This window comes from Sapajus apella, unplaced genomic scaffold (assembly GCF_009761245.1).
Source record: "Sapajus apella isolate SASKATOON/1434 unplaced genomic scaffold, GSC_monkey_1.0 scaffold40, whole genome shotgun sequence".
Classification (NCBI taxonomy): Eukaryota; Metazoa; Chordata; class Mammalia; order Primates; family Cebidae; genus Sapajus; species Sapajus apella.
Genome location: NW_022436980.1, coordinates 1,131,339 through 1,158,699, shown reverse-complemented (window position 1 = coordinate 1,158,699; position 27,361 = coordinate 1,131,339). Strand labels below are relative to the sequence as shown.

At 41.3% G+C, this 27,361-nt stretch overlaps 1 protein-coding gene across 1 annotated transcript in view; it reads right to left on the bottom strand.

Moving 5' to 3' along the window:
- The window catches only part of GPR156 (G protein-coupled receptor 156), a 75,831-nt gene that overhangs the window by 9,888 nt on the left and 38,582 nt on the right, over window positions 1–27,361 (bottom strand). The window contains exons 3-7 of the mRNA XM_032298952.1: window positions 17,931–18,060; window positions 17,570–17,680; window positions 11,251–11,376; window positions 9,940–10,035; window positions 5,518–5,754 (exon numbers count right to left, since the gene is read on the bottom strand). Coding sequence (XP_032154843.1) covers window positions 5,518–5,754; window positions 9,940–10,035; window positions 11,251–11,376; window positions 17,570–17,680; window positions 17,931–18,060 — 700 coding nt within the window. The remainder of the gene's footprint in view (window positions 1–5,517; window positions 5,755–9,939; window positions 10,036–11,250; window positions 11,377–17,569; window positions 17,681–17,930; window positions 18,061–27,361) is intronic.

Here is a 27,361-nt window from a genome sequence, read left to right as displayed (position 1 = left end):
CCATCAACTTTAATACCACTGAAATTGATATTATCACCCAAGTTCTCTTGGGTTCTCTGCTGACTCATCATGAGTCTTTCATGGCATCAGGAATTTGTGTGACCTGTGCTGGGTCAGGCCTGGTAGCCCCCTCTCAGATGCCCTTCTTGAAGACTTCCTCCCCACAAAAGGATGCTCTCAGCTCACCACCCTATTTGGGAGCTACTGGAGCCAACACCACAAGGTCATCTGTGGCCTTGGGTGGATGAATCAGCCCTCCTAGGGTTATTCGCCTCACACTGACCCTGGCAGTGTGGTGGTGCAGTTTTTCCTTTGTCTCCCCCAGCACTTTCATCCTGAGGCCTCTCTGCAAGGCTGGCAGAGGAGCAGCTCAGCACTGGCCTAAAGACTCTCCCAGGGCTTTTGGTCTTTCTCTCCCCAAACTGGCCAAGTAGAGCCAAGATACCCCTTGGTTACTCTAGCCCCTCATTCCTTATTTGTGAAGATACTGATCCTTAAGTCTCGACCCTTCAGGGTTTCTGGAATCCAGCTACAAATTTCACAAATCAGGGCCTCTCCTCTGCCTTCCTGCAGAAGGACACACAGATTCTGGTTTTCTGAGCCTGTGGGCTATAGGGGGTGTGGCAGGCTGAATAGGAGCTTCTCAAAGATGTTCCTTCTCATCCTAATCCCTGGAGCCTATGAGTATGTGACCTTATGTGGCAAAAGGCACTTTGCAAATGTGATTAAGGATTTTGAGAGGTGTGATTATTCTGGATTATCCAGGTGGGCCCAATGTAATCCTAAGAATTCCTTATAGGAGGGAAGGAGGAGAGCCAGAGTCGGAGGAGATGCGACAATGGAAACAGTGGTGAGAGAGATTTGAATCTCTTCTGGCAGATTTGAACCCTGCTGGCTCAGAAGGTGGAGAAGGGGACAATGAGCATAAGAATGCAGATGGCCTCTGGAAGCTGAAAAAGACAAGGGAACAGATTCTCCCTTCGCATCTCAAGGAGGAACACAGACCTCCTGACACCTCAAGTTTAGCCAAATAAGACCTGTTTCAGATTTCTGACCTCCAAAATTTTAGGATAATAAATTTGTATTATTTTAAGCCACTGAGCTTGTGGTAATTTGTTATAGCAGCAATAAGAAACTAATATGGTGGGACTGAATGTCAACTCTTAATGGGGTCCAGCAGGGCCTCAGAAGCTCCATAGGTGTGCCTCTCCCCGCTCTTGTCATTCTTCCTCTGGTTTCCATTTGGGCTTCAAAATAATAAAGACTGTGGTGCTCCAAACATAACTTCTCTCCCTCTCTCTCTCCCTCTCTCTCTCCCTCTCTCTATCCCTCTCTCTCTCTCTCTCTCTCTCTCTCTCCCCCGTCCCTGGCTAATTTTTGCTTTTTTTTTTTTTTTTTTTTTGAGACACAGTCTCACTCTGTCACCCAGGCCATTCAGTGGCATGATCTCAGCTCACTGCAACTTCTGCCTCCCGGTTTCAAGTGATTCTCCTGCCTCGATCTCCAAAGTAGCTGCGATTACAGGCACCTACCACCACACCCACCTAATTTTTGTATTTTTAGTGGAAATGGGGTTTCACCATGTCGACCAGGCTGGTCTCAAACTCCTGGCTTCAAGTGATCTAACTGCTTTGGCCTCCCAAAGTGCTGGGATTACAGGTGTGAGCCACCACATCTGGCCAATTTTGGCATTTTTTGTAGAGGCCAGGTTTTGCCATGTTGCCCAGGTTGGTCTTGAACTCTTGGGCTAAAGCGATTCCCCTAATTCAGCCTTGAAAAGTGCTGGGATTATAGGCATGAGCCACCATGCCCAGCCTCATTTTCTGAGAAGGTGCCACCGAGTTCCCAGATGGACTGGGGAAGGCCTTTCTCAAAGCTCTCAACACATGTATTATAATTCCTTTCATGTCTGCTCCCCACTAGACCTAGAGGCAGGCCCTGTGTTTAAGTGCAGGTTCCCAGCAGTTAATAAATGGCTGGCTGGATGGATGCATGAACAAATGAAGGAAGCTTTCCTTAAAATGCTCATTGGTCTCGTAGGGGTGCTGGGACATATATGGATAATTATAAGGCAGATTAGAAAGGCCTACGCATCTTCAGGGAGGAGCAGACGAAATGCTTTGGGAGTTAGAGGAGAGAGAAAATAATGTCCTACCTCAGGACCTGCCTGTCTCTCCGAGGGAGCGGAGTGCTGCGGGATGGGTTATATTCAGGTCAGAAAAGCAGCGGCTAGCTGACTCCTAGGGATGACCTCAGTGCTTGGCATAAACACTCAGGCATTTCCTGAGTGCCTGCGTCAAAGAAGGCCTCTTGGGTCCCCCTTGCCTCCTTAGTAATGTCATCCATTTCATCCGCTCTCTGGCGCTGCCTAGCTGCCCTGGGAAGTATCTGTGCCTTTGCTTTCACAAACCCTTCCCATCACAGTCCTGACTAAAAGCTCACTGGCAAGAAGGAATCCCATCTTGCTGCAACCCCTAATTCCTACCCAGATAGCTCCCCTCACGCACTTTACCAAATTTACTCAGCTGTCCTTCTCTTCTACGAATACACAGTGCAAGTATCACAGAAAGAATTGTTTTTCTATCAAAGACCTCTGAGCCAGAGGGGGAACAGACAGAAACCTAACAGACCTCAGTTACTTCTATTTTTGAAAAAGAACTCACCTTCTAAACCTAAAATACAACAGACTACAAAAAGTATTTTTTAGTTTCACATCACAGTCAGTTTCAGAGGAGAAAAAGAAAAAAGCACAAGGCAGAAAATGGAAGAGGAAAGACAGAGTAAGAGAAAGGAAGCTTAAGAAAGCTAGGAGGGAAAAAGGCCAGCGCCGTCCATCCACCCAATTCCTGTACCTCATAATCATTCCATTTCCATTCCCAGTTCAACAAATCAAGTGCTTATTGCTTAGTGAAAACCTGGAAGGCAGGTTTCAAGCAGCACTTCACCCTGCATTTTTGTGTGTATATGAGAGTACCCAGATATCACAACTGTCCTAGCTGCTAAGGACTCCAACACCAGGCAAAGTGGAAGTGATGCAGCTGAGGCCTGGGATGCAAGGAGGGCAGTGGTGAGAGGTGAGGGTGGAGAGCGGAACCGTAAGCAGGGTGCCATCATGGAGATGCCAGTTCATTCAATTTTCTGACCAAGGCCTTGTTTGTTCAGAAAGGCTTTCCTCTGATAGTTCCTTGATAATGACTTCTGCCCCAAATAATTTTGTTTTCCTTCAGAGGCTCCTATCGGCTCTCAATTGTATCCCTAGATGTTTTCCATATTTTCTTTTTCTTTTTTTTTTTTTTTTGAGATAATCTTGTTGCCCAGGCTGTAATGAAATGGTATGATCTTGGCTCACAGCAACCTCCGCCTCCTGGGTTCAGGCAATTCTCCTGCCTCAGTCTCCCCAGTAACTGGGATTACAGGCAGATGTCATGACGCCCAGCCAATTTTTGTATTTTTAGTAGAGATGGGGTTTCACCATGTTGATCAGGCTGGTTTCGAACTATCCTGACCTCAGGTGATTGGCCTGCCTCAGCCTCCCAAAGTGCTGTGATTATAGGCATGAGCCACTGGGCCCAGCTGTTTTCCATATTTTCTTATCTAGTCTCTCATTTTTTTTTCTTATTTTCTGTTTCCTTAAAGTAATTCACTAATTCAATATTTTGTAGTGTCAATGCTTCTATTGAGATTTTAGATTTAATACAATATTTTTAATCCTTATTCAATATTTTATTAAGAGTAGGTTTTTTTCATATTGGTTTGCTTTAGTTGAACACAGACAATATCTTTTGAATTCTATTGACAAGTCCGGTATCTTCTAAACCCTTCTACTTCAGAGGAAGGCAGATTCTCTAAATCTTGAGACATTTGTAGTCCTCTTCTTGTGAACTGCAGACTCCCTTCACAGATCATTTCCTCCAGAATTTATAGTCTTACAACGAAAGAGCTATATTTTCCTAGTATGATAACTATATTCTCTTGGTCTTTTCCTCATGGCCACAAAAGGGCTGCCATACCTCCAGGAATCACATACTTTCAAGGCAGGAAGAAGGTAAAAGGGATGATGTTTGCTATGCTTATGATCTTTTTCAGGAAAGTGAAAGCTTTCTCAGAAGCTTCCCAGAAAACCTCTAGTGTTCAAAATGGTGCCATATAAGCACCCTTATCTATATGGGAGGCTGGCAAAGGAAGAGTTTAGCTGTTTCAGTCTCTATACTGCAGGCAAGTAAGGAAGAAAGACATTGGCAAAGAGGTTACCAATCGACAGTGTTGGCCACAGGGCCTAAGGGGTGGGCTTCCCAAAAGGCCCCTGCCTACTCCCTTCCCCTGTCTCCCAGGGAGCAACAGTCCTTTCTTCTCAGAGCCCATTTTTGCCTCATCCCAGACAAATAAGCCTCAGCTCTCAATGGCTTCCTTCATTCCAGTTTTTACAACATTAAGATTTGGCAAAAATTCCTCCAGTTTTTGGCACAAAGGCAATATCCATCCACAGTTTCTAATGCTGTTGATGCAGATTTTTCCATATTTATGTATTCTGTTGAGTACTGTAATGAGGAGAATTGTAACAGGGCTATGCCTGTGTCACACCATCATGCCCCAAAGTGCACTCTTCCCTCTCACAAATACACTGTAACCTGCCATCAGGCAACACTTACATTATCAGTTAGCTCCCTCATGAGGAATTAGTTTACAGTCAACTGGAAGCTGCAATGGGGATCTGGACAGGGTCATAAGGAAGGAGTGGGATGAGGGAGGCCTCAGAGGAAAGAAAAGGAGAACTAGGAGGGAAACAAGAAAGTGCCTAATGCCAAGTTCATTAACCTAGATATATGTGGTCCCCAGGGCATAGCATGAACAATTCCACATCACTTTCCTTTCTGAGCCTAGGATTCCTTCTCCGATCCCTCTAACTCCCTTTTTCTTGTTTTCTGGCTATTTCTGCTTCTGTCTTCCTTCCTCATTTAATTTTTTAAAATCCCCATAATATGAAACACATTTTTATTTAGTTTCTACTTCTCTTTATTGTAAAAAGCAGGGAAATGTTCTCTATTTTCCTCCAATAAAAAGAAAGAAAAAGCATTTTAAATCATAAAGTTCCAAATGGATTTTTCCCTGTGAGTCTACAATCCTCAATTGGAAAAATATAAAGGTTCTTTGCTCCCAGGCTAGTGAAGGGAATATTAATAATGTGACGGAAATGAGGGGAGGGTTGGGAATGAGCACAGCAGACTGAAGGGTAGGTGGAGAAGTGGGACTGTGAGGGACCACCCCCAAGGGACGGGCACCACAGGTGTGAAGAGTGCAAACGGGGGTAGCCACCACCACTTGGACCACTCTGGCCTGTCCGCCTTGCTGACCAGGACAATGAGGAAGGACAAAGACAACCAGCTCACTAGGATCCCCTGTCTGCTTTCTGACTCTCCAATAAGTGGCATGGAAAGGTATCAGCAGAAAACAAAATGAGCAATTTGTCAGTAAAAAACTCTGGAGTGACTAAGAGGACCAGCCCCGCAAAATCCATACCTGGGGAATGAAGATGAAGCAGTTGATTGTAGTTGTGCAAACAAAGATCCCTCCAGACATGAGTCCAAAGACCAGGTTGGGCCAGGAGTGCAAGTATCTGGTGACTATAAAAAGAAGCCCAGCAGCCAGTACGAGAAGGTTGACCCCTACCATGATGGTTAAGGACTGATTCACAGGAGGGGAGCTGACATGGCCAGTCAGGCCAGCCAGGTAGGCACCGTACAGCAGGAGCAGGCCCTAGGAGGTGAAGAGGTGATGGAGGCTCAGAAAAGTGGAACAACAGGTCAAAGAGCAGTAGGTTTGCAACCAATTTCCTCATCTGTAAAATTAGGATAATAATACCTACCTTAATGACTGCTATGAGGATTTACTAAGATACCACATAGGAAAACCCTCAGGGCAGCCCCTTTTACCTACTAGGTACTTCGTAAATGTTATTTTCCTCTCCTTTACTGAGAATTAGTTTACCAGAAGTCAGCAAGTCAGCCATTAAACAGAATTCTTCTGAGATAAGGCATAGTACTGGATCATGTGGGTGGGTTAGAATCCCTACAGAAAGAGCTGTCGGGCACTAGGAGGGCAGTGGGCTCAAAGAACCTCTGGTAGTGACTGCTGCTACAGCCATTGTCAGTGTTGGCCTGCTCAGCTGAGGGTGCACATAGAAGCTGAAAGTGACCTGTCATCTGCTTGTCAAGTCACGTGCCACAGCCGGGCAGTGCCCAGAGGAAGGGGCTCTTTTCTCTAATTTGCCCAAAGGCACCATGCTTGCCAAGCCTTGAACCTGCAAGACTGCATCTGACTAGAAGGGATGGGACTTTTAAAAATTTACACAAAGGATCTCTACAGGCTAGCAGCGGCTCTGTGCCAATGAGTGTTTATGAGAGATGAAGGGTAAAAAAAGGGGAAGACAAAGGCAGGCTGGGACCTAGGCAAGACTGTGGCGCACCACAGGCAGCAAAAGTTCTATCTATAGTTTCCCCTACAAGAAACCCAGTGCCCTATTCTTTTCTATTTCCTATGAATATAAACTTGCCCTCTGAGTTGTCATTTGTACTAAGGAGAAAATAACTCGCAGCAGCTTAAAATGCTGCCCTGCTCCCCAATAGGAGCTGCACTCATACAGAAATCAAAGCTTTAGTCAATAACATATAACATATAGATTCAATATAGGTTCACCTTTCTGACTATGTGCACAGGGCTATGGTAGGTATAGGGCAGAAAATAGTGACACAAAGAAGTCATGGTCCTGGCTTTTAAGGCACTCAGTTTGGTAGGTGGATTTAAGGTAAGCACAAAAATGTTTGTTTTTTTTTTTTTTTTGAGATGGAGTTTCACTCTTGTTACCCAGGCTGGAGTGCAATGGCGCGATCTCGGCTCACCACAACCTCCGCCTCCTGGGTTCAGGCAATTCTCCTGCCTCAACCTCCTGAGTAGCTGGGATTACAGGCACGTGCCACCATGCCCAGCTAATTTTTTGTATTTTTAGTAGAGACGGGGTTTCACCATGGTGACCAGGATGGTCTCGATCTCTTGACCTCGTGATCCACCCGCCTCGGCCTCCCAAAGTGCTGGGATTACAGGCTTGAGCCACCGCGCCCGGCCTGTTTTTTTTTTTTTTATCTTCTCTCTTGTTAGACAGAGTTTTGCTCTTGTTGCCCAGGCTGTAGTGCAATGCCATGATTCTGCTCACTGCAACCTCTGCCTCCTGGGTTCAAGCCATTCTCCTGTCTCAGCCTCCTGAGTAGCTGGAATTACAGGCATGTGCCACCACGCCTGGTTAATTTTGTATTTTTAGTAGAGATGGGGTTTCACTATGTTGGTCAGGCTGGTCTTGAACTCTGGACCTCAGGTGATCTACCAACCTCGGCTTCCCAACTGCTGGGATTATAGGTGGGAGCCACCGCACCCAGCCTAAAAATGTTAATGTTGATGACTCAGAACATGAAGATGCTATGGGAGATGAGGTGGGGGTGGAACTGTGGGATTCAGAAGGAGAGCTAATGATAAAAATAAGGTCAGGTATCAGCAGGGCACCTCCTGGTGACCCTGAAATAATACAATGTGGTCAACTCTTCCTTCAGGGGTGGCCTTAAAGAAAATATTTTGGAGAATTGGCTGTGCCAGGATGGAAGGAGTCAACATGGAAGAGATGCCTTACAGGTCCCCCTAATGCCCAGTGTCCCATATGGGGCCTGAGGGCCAAATGTGACCACCCTAAGATCTTGAATAACTAGAGGACACATAAGTCAGGAGATGAGGGGAGCCCAACTTTTGGGTGACTGACGCCATCAGGTGGTATTCAGCAGAGTTGGATCATTGCTAATTTAATCAAAGGCAAATGAAATTAATTCTGTGATTTTGAAATGTTCAGATACGATTCCATTAAAATATTTTAATTCCATTAAAATTCTTGTTAAAGGGGAAATATGTGTGAATCAAGTGTCTATATGTTCTTGGCTGGTGTTTGAGTTAGTCATGTCTGATCCTTGCATATCATTGGCCTTAACTGCCGAGAAGCGTGCGGTATGGGGCAGTTTACAGGTTCAGGTGGGGGTTCCTAGTACTTAATGTGGAGATTGGGGTTCCCCTGAGCTTCTCACCGACCAGGGAGTCTACAGGGTCTGGCTCAGTAAATTTCCTAATGCTCCTTCCTTTTCTTTCTTTGTCCTATGGAAAGATATTACAGTGAAATAAAATAGAAATGGGAGTATATAAAAGGCAATGGAGAAAACAAATCGAGTTGAGCCACAAAGTAAGTTGCTATGCAGGAAGTGGTGGCTTTCTGGGCTGGGGAGGACATGTTCTTCTACAGGGACTTGAGGAACCGACAGAGGCAATGTATTTTCCAGAAGTGTCTAGGGGGCAAGGGAAGAACAGTAATAATAACGGCTAACATTTACTGAGCTCTTGCTATGGGCCAGAAGTGGCTGAAAACCCTTAACAAGCATTAACTCTTTAGAAACACAACAGTTCTGAGGGATATTATCACCACCCCCATTTTAAAATGAGTAAACTGAGGCTCAGAGAGGTCAAATGAGGCTCAGGGTCGGCTAGGCAGGGGTGGAGTCAGAATTCAAACCCTGATCTGTCACATCTGAAGCTCATTTTTTAACCATTAGCAAAATTCTGAAGATCAAGAGCTGTTCACTTCCTAGAGTCTTTTTTAAAAAAAATTCCTGTCAAAGTAACATTTGCACATAGTTAAAAATCAATGTTTCCCTGCCCTAGTCCTGCCCACCCCATGAGCTGTTCCTCAGAAGCAACAACTTCCAATACTTTCTTAGTGGTGGAGTGGTAAAGTTTACCCTTTTTAAATTGAGATGGAGTCTCACTCTGTTGCCCAGGCTGGAGTGCAGTGGCGCAGTCTCGACTCACTGCAACCTCTGCCTCCCAGGGTCAAGTAATTCTCCTGCCTCAGCCTCCCCAGTAGCTGGGACTACAGGCACACGCCACCACACCCAGATAATTTTTGTATTTTTAGTAGAGACAGAGTTTCACCATGTTGGCCAGGCTGTTCTCGAGCTCCTGACCTCAAGTGTTCTGCCCACCTTGGCCTCCCAAAGTGCTGGGATTATAGATGTGAGCCACTGCTTCTAGCCAGAGTTTACCCTTAAAGGGCACTTATTTCAACAAAAACTTCTTTTCTTCTGTCAGTAATCAGTCAACCAGACCTCTGTGCCTTGATAGTCAACAGGTAGCCTGCTGTCAGGCAGGGCTTGCTTGTTTAGGAATTAGGACTGCCCTGTACCCCTCAGCAGCAGTTCTCTGTCCCTCTAAGCTGAAAACCAGCTGTCCTGTTCTCAGGACTTTCCTCAGGGCTCTGTGCAGGTATACTCTACCTTCTGGAAATAATATCTTACTTTTGCCCATTTAACAGAGACAAATGAGTCTAATGGTGAGAGATTTGGGGCAGTATGGGAGATACTTTAAGATAGCTGGAACCCCTCAAAGGGCACAGTGAATGCTGCCATCTGTCTCAGAGCCAGCCTTGCTTCCAACCAGAGCAAGAAAGTCAGGTGGGTGAAAGGCAGCAGGACACCTTGACCCAAATCTAAAGGCACTTAGGAGAACAAATAAAGCTGGGTCAAATGTCTCCTCATAATTCCCCTTGCAGAGAAGCTGAAGGGAAAACTGGTATTGTCAAATCATTAAAAAAACAGACCAATTAATGGGAGAGACAGTGGTTGAATTCCAAATGATTTGGGGGAGGACTGAATGAGGGAGTCTAAAGAGTTGGGAAAGTCTCCCCAAATAAAAATAGAAAAATAAAAATGGTCATGGCTTTGAGGTTATGTATCAACAGAGATCTCCTCTGAGTTCAATATTCTTTGCAGACAACACCTTGTTAATTCCTGTAATTCCCTCTTCATATCCATTTTGTTAGTGACAGAGACCATATCCCAAGGAGATGTGGTTACCAACCTTGCATCCCCAAACGAGAGCAATCCAAAGATCGGAATACCGGGAAGCACAGAAGTGGGTGCTGGTTAAAGTGCAGGAAATGTCTCTCCCTGTCACCTAGAAAGGACACAGAGTCAGAACTGAAGGTGTCCACAATTACCAGAAACAGAGCAGATCTTTGTGAATATCCTGGAGCGTGAATTCTTCTATAGCACATGATTTCCCCCTTAGCATGTAAAAACTAGCATTTAGGTGACTCCACTAGAACCTAAATGAGAGTGACACGTGTTAGGAGAAGAGATTATAAAATTGGACTAACAGCTGTGTGCTTGGTGACAGTATGGCTTACCCTTCAGTTATGTGCTTTGCTACCCCAATCGAATTAATGCCTCAAGAAAATAATAACGTATTTCATTTTGCACCTGCTTTTTTGTAAATCATTGAATCCATAAACATTAATCTTGTAATGTCACAATTCCACAATTCTACTGTATTCCTCAGCCTCTTGTGAGGCTAGAGATGTATAATGCTTTATATTTTTTCTTTTCTTTTCTTTTTTTTGGCAGGGTCTCACTCTGTCACCCAGGCTGGAGTGCAGTGGTACAATTTTGGCTCATTACAACCTCTGCCTCCCAAGTAGCTGGGATTGCAGGCATGTGTCACCATGCCTGGCTAAGTTTTGTATTTTTGGTAGAGATGAGGTTTCACCATTGTTAGCCAGGCTGGTCTCAAACTTCTCACCTCAAGTGATCCACCTGCCTCAGCCTCCCAAAGTGCTGGGATTACAGCTGTGAGCCACTGTGCCCAGCCATACTTAACAATTGAATACTATGTACTGACATGGTTAAGTCTTTCACCTACACTGTTTCACTTAATCTTTGCCACAACCCTATACAATAGGTAGTTAGTATTATCTCAATTTTACCTATTAGGAAACAGACTTAGTGAGTTTTTCCCACGGTCACACAGCTGGGATTTGAACCAGGGTTGACTGACTCCAAAGCCCACCTCAAACTACTACCTCCACCTCTAAAATTAGGGGAAGATAACTGCCCATAGCTGAAAGTTCTCATTATTGATAACGTGGAAGTGGCGGTAACTGCCAGGCAGATTCCAGCATGCTGACATCTCACTGGATGTCCACAAAGAGACACTTGGGCATGAGGAGCAGTGGGAGTGGCAGCAGACAAGGGCAAGGAGTTCATGGAAGGCACAGCTCCTGACTTTCCCTCCTCTTGGAGTCCTTTATCTTCCTGTTGCAAGGATGACTCCTGTGTATCCAGAGGTCAGTCCAGTTTGGGGATGAGATTCCCTAGGGATTTGGCCCCTTACCGTCATACTGACACTGAGGATCTGGAGGCACTGGATGGGATCAGTCAGCACCCATGTCATGAGCAGGATCACATCAGCCATCACCAGGGCTGCCACCAACCCCAGCAACTGCAGGTCTTTAATAATCTGAAAAAGAGTCAAGGTCAAAACTTTTCCTTGTTGACTGGCTATACGACACAGGGGCTAGAGTATCCCATGCACTCTCAGCTATATGCTCCAAGGCCAGCCCTCCCAAGGTGCTTCAAATGTAGTTATCAAAAATGAAACAGACACCAAATATTTACAATGACTTCTATGTTTATATCATTATTCCCATTAAACATTTCCATTTGTTTAACTTTTTCATATCCTACCTTTCCCCACAAAGGCTCAAGGTGCTTTACAAAATAAATAAACTGTTATTTCTAGATGTTTATATGAGCACATAGATATGGACATTTTCAGACCATACTGTTAATAACTATTAACTGAAAGGGTGGGATTCAGAGATGCAGGAGGAATCATTAGCATTTTCTTTATATACATAAGAAATACAGATTGACTTAGGATCTTGACTTATGATGGGGTTATGTCCTGATAAACCCATTGTAAGTTGAAAATACCATAAACCAAAAATGCATTTAATACACCTAGCCTACCAAACATTGCAGCTTAACCTAGCCTACTTTTAATGTGCTCAGAACACTTATATTAGCCTACAGCTGGGCAAAATCATCTAAAACAATGCTTAATTTATAACAAAGTATTGAATGTCTCATGAAATGTATTGACTACTGTCCTGAAAGTGAAAATGGTTGTAAGGGTATTTTAAGTATGGTTTTTGCTGAATGTAGATTGCTTTGACACCATTGTAAAATAGAAAAACTGTAAGTTGAACTGTTATATGTCAGGGACCATCCATATTTGACTTAGAATGAAGGGAATGTGTTAGTTACTTTGTGACTACAAAAATAAAATTGAGAAAAACATGTACTGTGACAGAATTAAAACATTAAAAATCAGGGAAGAGAGAAAATAAAGGGAATTATGAAGGCTCAGATGAAGAGTGTATATATAATAGCATTTATTAATTGAGCAGAAGAAATGTGGATCTGAGCTTTTGAAAACCAATGGAAAGAAAGAAGCATAACCAGTTACATGATTCAAGGTGTTTGTAAAATTAAAAACAAACCAATTGCCTAATCAAACTGTTCAAAACCAGTGATAAAGGGAAACTACTCAAAGCAAACAGTGAAAAAAGACATATTTTGTGTAGACATAAAAAAAAAATGAGACTTCTCATCAGATACAAGGCCAAGTGAGAAGACAATGCAAGAATATCTTGAAAGTACTGGAAGAAGAAAAGAAAATTTCAGTCTAGAATTCTATACTCAGTAATACATCTTTCAGAAACAAAGTTAAAATAAAAACTTTTTCAGATAATCAAAAGCTGAAAGAATTCAGTAGTAGCACACCCACACTAGAATGTCAGATATCCTTCAGGCAAAGGAAAATAATTTGAGATAAAAATGTGGATCTATACAGGAAATTAAGAGCACTGAAAATGGTAGCTAAACAGAAATATACATGATTAGTTTTCATTACTTAAATATCATTAAAGAAAATAACAAAATTCAGCAAAAATTCAGCATTAAAGGAAATACAAAATTAGCTGGGCATGGTGGTACATGCCTGTAATCCCAGCTACTTGGGAGCCTGTGGCAGGAGAATCACTTGAACCTGGGAGTTGTAGGTTGCGCTGAGCTGAGATCGCCCCATTGCACTCCAGCCTGGGCAATTTATTTTTAAGGCTGGGTCTTAAAAATAAAGAAATAAAATATATATATAAAATATATATTTAAAAATATATTTTATCTCAAAATATATATATATTTTTATCTCAAAAAATATATTTTACATAGGTATTATATAATTATATGTGTATTATATATAATTATGTATTATATATAATACATATTATATATGTATGTATATAAATTACATATAATGCATATTATATATGCATTATATATTATACATATTATATGTGTTTTATATATATAATACATATATATATTTTTTTTGAAATGGAGTTTCGCTCTTGTTGCCCAGGCTGGAGTGCAATGGTGCAATCTCGGCTATATAATTTTGCAATTATATAGAAATTCTTCCTGAAATTGAAAAGAAGAGAACAGTTCTCAACTCATTCTATAAAGCCAACATTACCCTGATACTAAAACTAGAAAAATATATTACAAGAAAACTACAGAGCAGTATGTATTAAAAACATGAATGTACGAATTCTAAACAAAGTTTTATACAAATGAATCCAACAATATATGAAGAGGATAATGTATCATGACCAAGTAGAGTTTATCCCAGGAATGGAAGGTCGGTTTGACATCCTAAATCATTTAACATATGGGTAGAGAAAGAGAGAAAGAGCAGAAGCATAGAGGATTTTTAGGGCAGTAAAACTACTCTGTATAATACTGTAATGGTAGATACATGTCGTCATACATTTGTCCAGACCCATAGAACGTACCATACCAAAAGTGAACCCTAATATAAAGAACAGGCTCTGGGCAATAATGACATATTAATGTAGGTTCATCAATTGTAATAAATATACTACTCTGATGGGGAATATTGATAATGGAAGAGGCTATGCATGTGTGGGGAAAGAGGGTATATGTAAAACCTCTGTACCCTCTGCTTAATTTTTATGTTAACCTAAAACCACTCTAAAAAACAAAATCTATTGTATAAGGATTTTCAAAAAAAACATTTAACGTAATCCACCATGTGAATAAACTAAAAAAAAAAAACCAAAAAAACTATATGATCATCTCAATAGACTCAGTAAAAGCATTTGACAAAACCCAACATCAATTCTTGTTTAAAACTCTTAGCAAAATAATAGAATAGTACTTTTCCAACTGAATAAATGGCATCTACAATAAAACTACTGCTAATATCATTCTTAGTTTTGAAAGACTGACTGTTTTTCCCATAAGATCAAGAATAACAAGGATATCTGCTCTCACCACTTCTATTCAGATTGTACTATTGTTTCTAGCCAGTGCAATCACACAAGAGATTGGAAATAAATTATCTTTATTCACTGATGATATGATCATCTATGTAGAAAATCTAATAGGCTTTATAAAAAAGCTGCTAGAATGAACATATAGTTTAGCAAGTTTGCAGCATACAAGCTCAGCATATAAAAATTAATTGTATTTCTGTGGCCAGGCATGGTGGCTCATGTCTGTCAATCCCAGCATCTTGGGAGGCTGGGGAAGGTGGATCATCTGAGGTCGGGAGTTCGAGACCAACCTGGTCAACATGGTGAAACCCCATCTCTACTAAAAATACAAAAATTAGCTGGGTGTGGTAGCAGGCGCCTGTAATCCTAGCTACTTGGGAGGCTGAGGCAGGAGAGTCGCTTGAACCCAGGAGGTGGAGTTTGTGGTGAGCTGAGATCGTGCTACTGCACTCCAGCCTGGGTGACAGAGCAAGGTTGTGTCTCAAAAAAAAAAAAAATTATATTTCTGTATATTAGCAACAAACAACTGGAAAGTAAAATTTAAAAAATAATAACATATAAAATAGCATTAGAATATAAACTACTTAGAAATAAGCTTGATGAAAGATGTGAAAGAACAATATTGAAAAGTACAAAAAAATGCTGGGAAAAATTAAGACCTAAAAAAATGGGTTCATAGGTCAAAAGACACAACATTAGTAAGATGCCAATTCTTCACAATTTGATCTATTAGATTCAACATAATACCCAAATAATTTTTGCAGAAATCAGTAAACTGATTCAAAAATTCACATGGAAATTCAAAGGACCCAGATTAGCCGAAACAACATTGAAAGAGAAGAAAGTTGGAGGACTAATGCTCCCTGATTTCAAGATTTAGTATAAAGCTACAGTAATCAAGGTAATATGGTATTGCTGTTGAGATAAACACATCAGTGAGACAGAATGGAGGGTCCAGAAATAGATCTGCACACCTATGGACAACTGATTTTCAACAAAGGTACAAAGGTAATTCACTGAAGAAAGGACAATCTTTTAAACAAATGGTGCTGGACAATCAAATATCTGTATGTAAAAAAATAAAATTCAACCAATACATCATACCATATTCCAAAATTAACTCTAAATGGATCACAGGCCTAAACATAAAAGCTAAAACTCTAAAATTTCTAAAAGTAAACACATGAGAAAACCTTTTGGGGCCTTAATTTAGCCAAAAATTTCTTAAATATAATACCAAAAACATGATCCATGGAGCCAGGCATGGTGGGTCATGCCTGTAATTCTGACACTTTGGGAGTCTGAGGCTGACTAATTACTTGAAGCCAGGAGTTTGAGACCAGGCTGGCCAACAGGGTAAAGCCCCATCTCTACTAAAAATACAGAAAACAAATAAACTAACAAAATCCCCCAAAAAAGGACACATTGGTAAATTGAACTTCATGAGATTTAGAAATGTCTTATTTTTGAAAGACACTCTGAAGTAAATTAAAAGGAACTGGAAGAGAAATCTTTGCAAATCTTACATCTGATAAAGGGTTTGTATCCAGAATATAAAAAGAACTCTCAAAACTCTATAATAAGACAACAAAAAATCCAATTTAAAAATGGGTGAAAGATTTCAACAGACAGTTTGCCAAAGAGGATATACAGATGACAAAAAAATATGTGAAATAATGCTCAATAGTGCATTAGAGAAAGCCAAATTCAAAACCATGAGATACTACCATACATACCTATTAGAATGCCTAAAATGAAAAAGACTGATCAAAACAAATATTGGCAAGAATGTGAAGGAAATGGACTCTCATAACGTTGCTGGTGGAAATGCAGAATGGTACAACCACTTTGAAAAACAGTCTGACAGTTTCTTTAAAAGTCAAATATACACGTACCCTCTGATTCCACCATCTTACCCTTAGGTTTTCACCCAAGAGAAATAAAAGCTTATGTCTAAACAAAGACTTTGTACATGAATGTTCATAGCAGCTTTATTTTTAATCACAACTGGCAAAAACCCAAACATCCATCAACAGATAAGCAAATGTATATCTATGCATTGTAATACTACTCAGCAATAACAAAGAACTATTGATGCACACAACATAGATATATAACTATAATATTCATAAAAACATTATGTGAGTAAAATAAGCCAGAGGAAAAAAGAGTCCACACTGTATGGTTTGATTTATATAAAACTCTGGAAAATGCAAACTCATCTACAGTGACAGCAAGCAAATTAATGATTTCCTGAGGACAGGAACAGGGGATATAAGGATTGGACAGGAGAGGGAGATAACAAAGGGTGTGAGGAAGCTTTTGAAGATGAGGCATATGTTCATTATGCACCATGTGTCTTGGTTGTATATCCATGTCACAATTTATCAAACATATGCTTTAAATATGTGCAGTTCACTGCATGTTAATTATACTTCAATGAAGCTAGTTTTAAAAAAGAAATCAGTGTTCTTGAGTGATAAATGCAGTTTTTGTCTTTTTAGGCAATCGTCTTCATATGTATGGTTGCTCACGGCTGAGCTTTTGGTAAGAATGCACCATGATTCAATAACATTTGCTAAAAAAAAAAAAACAAAAAAACAAAACAAAACAAAAAAAACCCTACCATTCCAGAGAAGTAAACACCAACTGAATGACATACTGGGTCTGGGCAGGGCCTACATTGGTCAGGAATTGAGGCTTGCACAGTCTCATCAGACAACCTGATAAAATGGGGAAATGTGCTTAAGTTGATGACTGATAAATATCAGTCAGTGATCTGGCTGCCTCACAACTTAGGGTTGATTCTATCTGCTCTTCCTTGCTCACTGCTCCAGGCACATCCTTCTCAGTACAGAGAACTACCTTCTACATAAAAAAAGAACTGGGCTTCAAGAAAGGAAGTAACTACTTACTTGCTACAGTTTCTCTGTAATCACTCTTCCTCCTTTCACTTCCAGCTCACACCTGTGCCAAACAACAGTCTCTGGGCATCTTGTTCTGCCTCAAACTGGTGCCAGGTATTGGCCAGCTCACATGTCCCCACAGGGCCTGGGGTACATAGAAACCAGAGCCCATGTTTGAAGACCTATCTTCAGCAGCATTGATCCACAGCCTTTCAGGACTGGGGCCTTATGAGGTCACATGATTCCAGGGTTTGGAATGAGAAACAAGAACTTTGGATGTCCTGAAAGGGGCTAGGCTCAATAATCTACATGAGCTTCTCTAGCTGTTAAGCAACAGTGAAGCTGCCATCTACAGTCAAGCATTGCGTACTTGCTGCCTACTCACCACTCTCTTGTCCGGGACTCTTTGGGTAAACACCTTGTAGAGTCGCCAGCTCTTTCCCAGAATGGGGCCAAACACAAGGGAGGTCCCAACACACAGCATGGACAGTCTTGTCTATAGGTGGAAGGGGACAGAAGAGTCACAAGAGTAACCTTTGTCAGTTCGCAACACGCTCTGATGTATAGGGTCTGGGTCCCACAGAGGGCACGGGGTACAGAGTGAACCTCACCAAGTGTTCTAGGATTGCTCAAAAAGTGCCCACACCAAGGATAAAGGTAACCACCACCCATGGAAGCAGCTGATTTAGGAAAATCATTAAAACTTTAACATTATAGTCAAAACCAAATTTTAAAACTTAACCTACCTGAATGAGAGTTTCCATTGAGCTCCCCACTAAAACATCTTGAATCCCAAAGAGGTAAGCACTACTGTAAGTCAGACAACTGCCCAGTAAGGTCACAATGTTCAGATTGGGACTGGACATCTTCACAATCCTAGAGAAGATCAGGAAGAAAGACACTTACAGCCATGACCTTTTGCCTTGGGGCCTAAGACCTGCAAGATCAAAGCTTCCTCACCAGCATAATCTCCAGTGCAGCCTCGGAGTGAAGGACCCCTGGGAAGAAACCACTTTACAGCCCTGTGAAAACTTATGATTTCTTTACATTCATTTTCAAAAAGAACTAAACTCTGGTACTTATCGCTTGTATAACTCCAAGTATTTTAAAAGAAGGCTGACTACCTACAAACAGGTGGTACTGGAGAGGAGTTGGGATTTTATTCATGAAGTCCGGTTGCTAGGGGACTGCCATGTGCAGTTTAGTGAATAAATAACCAGCAGGTAGATACCCATAGAGAGTTTGGAGCCTTTAGAAATGAGCTGTAAGGTAAACTACTATTTGGAAAGAGGTTTGGGTTTTTTTTTTTCATATACTATTTACTTTATTTGATACGTAAACCATTTTCCTCTCTCTCCTTGACCCAGAAGGAAAGAGGAGGAAGGGATCAGAAGCAGGAAATTGGAGAAGGGCCTTTTCTCAAGTATTAATAGACGCGATTAGAGACAAGTTTAAAAGTTAGAGGGAGATGTGAACAATCAGGGCTTCAGACAAATACCCTGGGCACCAACAGAGGTTCAGGATGTGATCTGATTAACCTAAGGAGAACACCAGGCTCACACTGGACAGTGACTAATACTAATTAATTACAAGTAATGAGAAGGAAAGGCATTGTAATCTAAACAGTATACATAAATGCAATATTTCTACTAATGGTCATTTGATAATTATACTTTGTTATACTTTTATTTTTAAATCATAACTAAGGAGGAAATCATTCCTACCTATGTCTCTTGATGACCTGGCAGGCCACCTTAAAGGCCAGGGCCAAGGCAAAACTATCCACTTAGTGAAGTCTATTCTAACGACAGGCAAATCACCTAGGAGGTATTAAACAATTTGGCAGTGCTGGATTTGCAAACATCATAACCACCACGAGCCCAGCTTAGTTACTCTGTATCTGGCATTGTGATACATCCATACACACAAGAACACCAAACCACTGTCCCAGACCCCAGGTACAATAGGCCAATGAGTCCGGTCAAGCTTAACCTTGTTTTGGAGGGAAGATATTTTTCTTTTTCTAAAAGTGAGAACAATTTTCACACACACCCTTTCTAAAATGAGAATAATAATTATAATATCTACCTTCAAAGAGTTGCGAATATTTAATGAGGCAATATGGCAAACTGCTTGGCACACAGCCTGGCACATAATAGGCATGTTGCCAACATCAGCTGCTTATATTGTAACCTCCCTGTCCTCCTCTTCCAGGTTTTAGAAACCTAGGAATCACATTTTCCTTCTTCTGTTTCTTTATCAGAAATACCCAATCAATTGCCACGTTTCCTTCACTTTTCTTTTTTCTCTTTTTTTTTTTTTTTGAGACAAGAGTCTCGCTCTGTCACCCAGGGTAGAGTGCAGTAGCGCGATCTTGGCTCAGCACAACCTCCACCTCCCAGGTTCAAGCAATTCTCCTGCCTTAGCCTCACGAGTAGCTGGGATTACAAGTGCCTGCCACATGCCCAGCTAATTTTTATATTTTTATTAGAGATGTGGTTTTACCATGTTGGCCAGGCTGGTCTTGAACTCCTGACCTCAAGTGATCTGCCCTCCTTGGTCTCCCAAGGTGCTGGGATTACAGATGTGAGCCACTGTGCCTGGCCTCTTTCACTTCTTATTTCAAAGTCTCTGAGTTTTCTCTCACTCTCCATCTTTTTTTTTTTTTGAGACGGAGTCTCACTCTGTTGCCCAGGTTGTGCCCAGGTTGGAGTGTAGTGGCATGATCTTGGCTCACTGCAACCTCTGGTCCCTAGGTTCAAGTGATTCTCCTGCTTTAGCCTCCCAAGCAGCTGGAATTACAAGTGCATGCCACCATGCCTGGCTAATTTTAAATTTTTGTATTTTTAGTAGAGAGAGGGTTTTGCCATGATGGCCAGGCTGGTCTCAAACTTCTGACCTCAAGTGATCTGCCTGCCTTAGCCTTCCAAAGTTCACTCTCCATTTTTTTTTTTTTTTTTTTTTTGAGACAGAGTCTTGCTCTGTTGTGCAGGATGGAGTGCAGTGGGGCAATCTCGGCTCACTACAACCTCCGCCTCCTAGGTTCAGGCAATTCTTATGCCTCAGTCTCCCTACTAGCTGGGATTACAGGCATGCATCACCACACCTAGCTAATATTTGTATTTTTAGTAGAGATGGAGTTTCAGCACATTGGCCAGGTTGGTCTCCACCTTCTGACCTCAAGTGATCTGCCCACCTTGGCCTCCCAAAGTGCTGGGATTACAGGCATGAGCCCACTGCACCTGGCCTCTCCATTCTTGATACCATGTTTATTCAGGATATAATCATGTTAGGAGCAATGGAACCGGAGTCAAGTGTGACAGGTGAGAATACCAGCTCTGCCACTCACAGACGACTGAGCCTGTCTGACCAGGAAACAGGCTCCTATTTCCTCATCTGTAAAATGAAATATTATCCTTTATATCTACCCCACAGGTTATTGCAAAGATGGGATGATGTGTGTGCCAAAACTCTTTGCAAACTTTAAGATGATGCAAAAAGATTACTTTTTAGATTTTTGACATAACCTTCAGCTCTCAGTAAACACCAATTTTTCCCTGTTCTAATACAGTCTGTACATTACGTTCAGACTTATTAATCTTAACATACCACCTTTATCACTTAGCAAAAGAGCTGCATGTATAAAGAACAATCTTCTATGGTTTACCTAAGTCTCCTGTATCCAAATTTAAGATCTAGCCCTATCATATAGTCCACTTATTCATTCAGGTCTGCCTCCTCAGCCTCCATGTCTTCAGACTATGGACTTATGGAGAGTGATTTTCCTTAATTTTTTTGTCTCACCACAAAAGAACGGGAATATGTGGTGAATATTAACTACAGAAGTAAGAACAGTGCTAACCAGCACCTTCACAAAGCATTTTTTAAAGAAAAGTACTACATTAGCAAGACCAGTGCTGACACTGATTGAGAGCAGAGAGTACTGCTGACCTGGCACCAGCTGCTGAGTGCAGTCAGAAGCTGCAGCAATGGCAGAAGCGGTCAGTGGACTCCTGTGAGACCATAACTGTGGCCATTCCTCCCCATGGCCATTCTCACGTTCCTACACATGAGTCATGACTATCTGACAGTGACCTCCTCACCAAGCAACTGCCTGGATTTCACAGCCACTGGTCTGTTTTGTTTAGATCACTGATGGGTAAGTTTCTGTCATAATTTTTCTATGGACCCATTTTATTTTAGTACTGCTATAAAATCAGGTTTCCTTGAGTGATACAGTGCTGCATGAAATCCTGATTGAGGATTCCTTCCCTTTCTGATTTAGTTAAGAGGAACTCAATTTAGTTATTTTCCATGAAATATACATTGAATAGTTTTCACCTCTCAGACAGTGATGTTAATTCATTATTCAAACAGACATACTATGGACTTATATATCTATAGTGTGATGTTTTTCCTGAGCAATCTTACTGAAAACTTGCATCAGGGAAGAAAAGATGAATACAAGATGATTTCCCTTTTTTGTTTGGCCAAGTTAACACCTGTGAAGTCACTGAAAGGTGAATCATCTCCAATTCGGCAGGTGAATTATGTATGTCTGGGGAATGTCTTTGCCACTTTGGTAGGAATTCAACCACCAATGTCATTTCTATTTTTCTATTGAGCTAAAAGATGAAGCCTACATAGCTGAATATTTTAATCAGCCACAAACACATAATTTCCACAAACAAATAGATTCAAATATTGTATACTTAATTATAGATAGCCAGTACTATCTAGATTACTTGTCTTCCATTTAGGAAGAGTAAAAAGCTTGAATTGGATTACTGTCAGTCAGAAACAAAGTGAAATTTTTTTTAAAGGATTATATAGCTATCTTGTTATCTCTTCCTCTTTATTTCTTGAGTGGAAATGTATGACAAGAACTTTCTTGATTTTTCTATTCTCAAGTGAGGTTTCAATACATATAGATAATTATCAAACTACATCTGCAAAACCTGTATAATTCTGCATTATCATTTCAATAGTCTCTAATGAATTTGGATGCTCAAGTGACAACTACCAGCTCAATGGTATGAGTTGCAAAAACATTATCAAATGTTGATTTATGAACTTGGATTTACTGAGTCTGAAAACATGGCCAGAGAATGGAGCACAAGGTACTTGTTTGCATGCCGTGACTAATAGAAAACTTTCCTAAGAAGTCACAAGACCATGCTTTCTAAAATGCTACAAGAGTTGGTATAAATGGTATCACTGAGCTTTAACCTATCCAAAGCCAAGTATGAATGTGTTTCCAAAATGCTTTTTAATAAAACAAATAAGGTTTAAATTGTAAAAATTTATCCAATTTCTTTCCAAACTTAATATTTTTGATCCATGCTATAATGGGACTATAAATCTATCTCAAAACTCCAAAGAGCTTTATCATAATGTTATCTGATATGTTTCAGCAAATTTGACCTTTTGATTTCTTATTTCTTTTTTTTTTTTTTTTTTTTTTTTTGAGACGGAGTTTCGCTCTTGTTACCCAGGCTGGAGTGCAATGGCGCGATCTCGGCTCACCGCAACCTCCGCCTCCCGGGTTCAGGCAATTCTCCTGCCTCAGCCTCCTGAGTCGCTGGGATTATAGGCACACGCCACCATGCCCAGCTAATTTTTTGTATTTTTAGTAGAGACGGGGTTTCACCATGTTGACCAGGATGGTCTCGATCTCTTGACCTCGTGATCCACCCGCCTCGGCCTCCCACAGTGCTGGGATTACAGGCTTGAGCCACCGCGCCCGGCTGATTTCTTATTTCTAATGTATACATCAATCTGTACCCAATTAAAATTCTTCACACCTCAAGCTAATATTAGTGTGACCTCTAACTATTTGTATTTAAACTGTCTATCATAATGTCTGGCCCCATTCCTTACTCTTGGGCCTGGGCCACCATCCTAGTAGAACATCCTAGGAGATTTCATTAGCCTTTCAGCCTCCAGAGTTCTCAATTCTTCAATCATAATGACTTCACTTTATTTCTCTTCAGACACCTGTCCCCAGGTTACACTCTGGGTCTTAGGGTCATTCAGAATGGTTCCCCTCAGGAATTCTAAACACCAATATCCCAACACCAATTTGACTACAATCTGTTCAAAATTTAACTCTGAGTCTCTCCCTCAATCGCTCACATTCTTCCCCATTTCAGATAATGGCAACTCCACCTTTCAATTTGCCTGGACCAAAAACCTTGGAGTCATCCTGACTCTTGCTGACCACCCACATCCAATCTGTCATGAATCTTGTTGGCTCTATCCTCGAAATACATCCAGAATCTAACTCCTTCTCACCACCTCTGCTGCCACCACCTGATCAAAGTCTTACTTTGCATTTCTTATTTGGATTGTTGAAATAGCCTCCTAACTGGTCTCCCTGCTTCTACCCTGGCACTTCCCTCAAGTCTATCTTCAACATAGCAGCTAGAGTAATCCATTAAAGATAAATAAGATTATGTCACTTCTCTGCTCAAAACCCCACAATGACTCTCCATTTCCCAGAGGAAAAGCTAGTCTTCACCACAGTCTACAAAGCCTACACATTTGATAGCTGTTGTTTCTAGACCTCATTTCTTTTTTCTTTTATTTCCAATGTTCACGTAGTATTCTAGTTCTGGGAGTATATCATGAACAATTCTATTGGGAGGAGAAAACAATAAGCAAAATCATAATAATAAACAAGTAAGTTATGTAGTATATTAAAAGGTAATAGGTACTATGGCTGGATGGGGGCAGGAGAAGAGAATAGAGTAGGATAAGGATTCAGAGTTCTGAGGATAGTTTATAATTTTAAATAGGGTTGTCATCACAGCCCTGGTTGAGAAAGTAACATATGAACAAGCAATCAGGAGAGAAAGAGGATGAACTATGCAGACACATGTATTGAAATAGTCCAGACAGAGAGAACAGCCATTTCAAAGCCTCGCGGTGTGTAAGTGCCTGGTGTTTCCAAGGGACAGCAGAACAGCACACCCCACTCCAGCCACATGGCCTCCTTGCTGTTCCATTCAACTATAGTACACCCCAGGGTCTATGTGCATCAGTACAATTATCATGTTATATTACTGCCTTTTAATGTTAGTTCCACTAGACAGTTTCTACTCCTCAAAAGCCAAGCTGTTTCTTATTCTATAACTCACACCATAGCACAGTCTTTGGAAAATGGTTAAGTGTTCCATAACCATCTATTGAATGAATTGATTAATGGATATGGAAACCCCATCGCTTTTTTCTTTGTCCTCTTCCCTAATCTTAGTTTTCCCTGGGAAAGCACTCCTCTGTTAGGCAGAAAGCTGATGGCTAGGCACGTGTGCCATATGGCTCTTAAAGTGCCAGAGATCTGTACGAGTCGGGGGAGAGTCAGGAACTGGTTCAATGCCTGCATGTTAGCAGGGGTGCATTCTGGGTAACTGTAGTGGTTTCAGGGAGATCTCCAGAGTACCCCGGAATAGCTGAAAATTTTCTGGAATTAGTGAATACAAGGGTCAGAGATATTTGGGGGGCTCTGAGTGTTATGAATACTGTGAACTTCCACAGACACTGGGTTTCCACCACTTAGCAAATCTGTACACCCCAAACCCTCTTTAAAAAGCTTTGCATTCTGGGTGAGCCCTTCCTTTGCTTCCCCTCTCAGCATAGAGCTGAAAGGAGTCTAAAAATAAATAGAGATAGGATCCTAACAGGATGCCTGTAATGCTTTTTTTTCCTCTCATTCTCTTTGTTTCTAGGAAGGTGCAGCACCTTAAAGGAGTGTATATTCACATATGCACATGAATATCTATGTTTACTTGTCTCCAATGAGATCTGGCCACTTTAAAAATTCCTTGCCATTGGCTGAATTCTTGCTGGATAATTCTCCCAGGAAATGCTTTTGTCCAATATATTTCTTATGTCATGTGTTGAGGGTCATACAGGCCCAGAGATACGATGTAGCCCTTGTCAAGCAATTGATGGATGAGATCTCATCTTCATGATCACACAGATTACAGACTCTCAGCAGGCAACCGCATCTGAGGTTAACAACATGCATCCCACCCCCAGGCTTCAGAAAATGTGCTGATGTTGGATTGAATTGCTGCTTGCAGATGGGCTAGGAAGCATGCCTTTTACATCCTTGAAGTCAGTAAATTATATTTTTTTACATCCTTGAAGCCAATAAATTTGTAAATTATGTTTTGTCATGAGCCACACACTCAGCACTGCCTTTTTCTTTTTATTGCATTTTAGATTTTGGGGTACATGTGAAGAACATGCAAGGTTGTTGCATAGGTACACACATGGCAGTGTGATCTGCTGCCTTCCTCCCCATCACCTATATCTGGCATTTCTCCCCATGCTATCTCTTCCCAACTCCCCACCCCCCACTGTCCCTCTCCTATTCCCCCCCAACAGACCCCAGTGTGTGATGCTCCCCTCCCTGTGTCCATGTGTTTTCGTTGTTCAACACCCACCTATGAGTGAGAACATGCGGTGTTTGATTTTCTGTTCTTGTGTCAGTTTGCTGAGAATGATGGTTTCCAGGTTCATCCATGTCCCTACAAAGGATACAAACTCATCGTTTTTGATGGCTGCATAATATTCCATGGTGTATATGTGCCACATTTTCCCTGTCCAGTCTATCATCAATGGGCATTTGGGTTGGTTCCAGGTCTTTGCTATTGTAAACAGCAGCACTGCCTCTTGTCCTGGGTGGGCCTGGCCTTTCCAAATCTGCCTGCTTTCCTGCAGTCCTGCTTTGTTTTACATGGCCAAGAGTGAGCTCCTTATCCCACATTGCCAGTTCAGGCCCACAGCTGCTGAAGTTGGAGAGCACTTGGAAGAACAAAGATATTTTGCCCACAGAAGTGCTAGGATTACAGTCATGAACCACTGCTCCCAGCCCAGATAAATTTCTTTTCCCTGTCCTTGGCTTATTAATAAGCTAGCTATACTTCATTTCTGGCTCTCTTTCTTAACCAGGAAGAACAGGCTGGCTTGGTTTACCCAGAGGTGCAATAGAATTTACATCCAAATCAATCAAGTAATCAAACAAAAAGAAATTTAGAGTTAAGTGTGAAGGCAGACTTGCTAAATATCGTGCCCCTAAATTCTCCTTTAGCAAATAAACTGTTGTCCCCATGCTTTATGAGTTATCGCTTTAATGATCTTCATGTGCCAAATATTAATTCAACAATTCCTAAATACCAACTTGCCAAGGTATTAGGAGCCAGAGATAGGAAGGCAAAGGAGGTATAATCTCTGCTATCAGCTTATTAGGACACCACCTCCTTGGCTTCTGACCTTTTCATTGCTTTTTCTTATTCTTTTTCTTTAAAACAGAATAAAATTTTAATTTAATGTTAGAAGTTGTTTTATCAGTGTCTACTAGGCCATCTGACAAAAATCTATGATCCTAAATCTATGTATATTATAGATATTAATATGTGACTATACATATAAATTGACAGTGTACAAATTTCAGCATTCATAGCTCCCTTGGACTATAAACAGGCCTAAGGATCAACTTTTTTTTTCTTTCCTTTTTTTTTTTTTTTAATTTTACTTTAAGTTCTGGGATACATGTGCAGAACATGCAGGTGTGTTACATAGATATACACATGCCATGATGGTTTGCTACAGCTATCAATCCATCATCTAGGTTTTAATCCCTGCATGCATTAGGTATTTGTCCTAAAGCTCTCCTTCCCCTTCCCCTTCCCCTCTGCCCCCTGACAGGCCCCAATATGTGATGTTCCCTCTCTGTGTGTTGTGTTCTCATTGTTCAACTCCCACTTATGAGTGAGAACATGCGGTGTTTGGTTTTCTGTTCCCGTGTTAGTTTGCTAGAATCCTTTGGGGCTTCCCCCTCCTCATCACCAACTTATCTTGAATTTATCAGTATGCTTTTTCACCACTGTTCCTAAACTTCAGCCATGATAATGAGATAATGGACATTTAGTCTTATATCCAAATTTCCATATTTCAGCTTTTAAAATAGTTGTAAGGATGCTTTTAAAGTTGATCCTAGCCAGGAGGTTCAACTTTAAAAGCAGTCTAAACTTTTCAATTTAATTTAATTTAATTTTTGAGACAAAGCTTCACTCTCTCACCTAGGCTGGAGTGCAGTGGCGTGATCTTGGCTCACTGCGGCCTCCACCTCCTGGGCTCAAGTGATCCTCCCACCTCAGGTTCCTAAGTA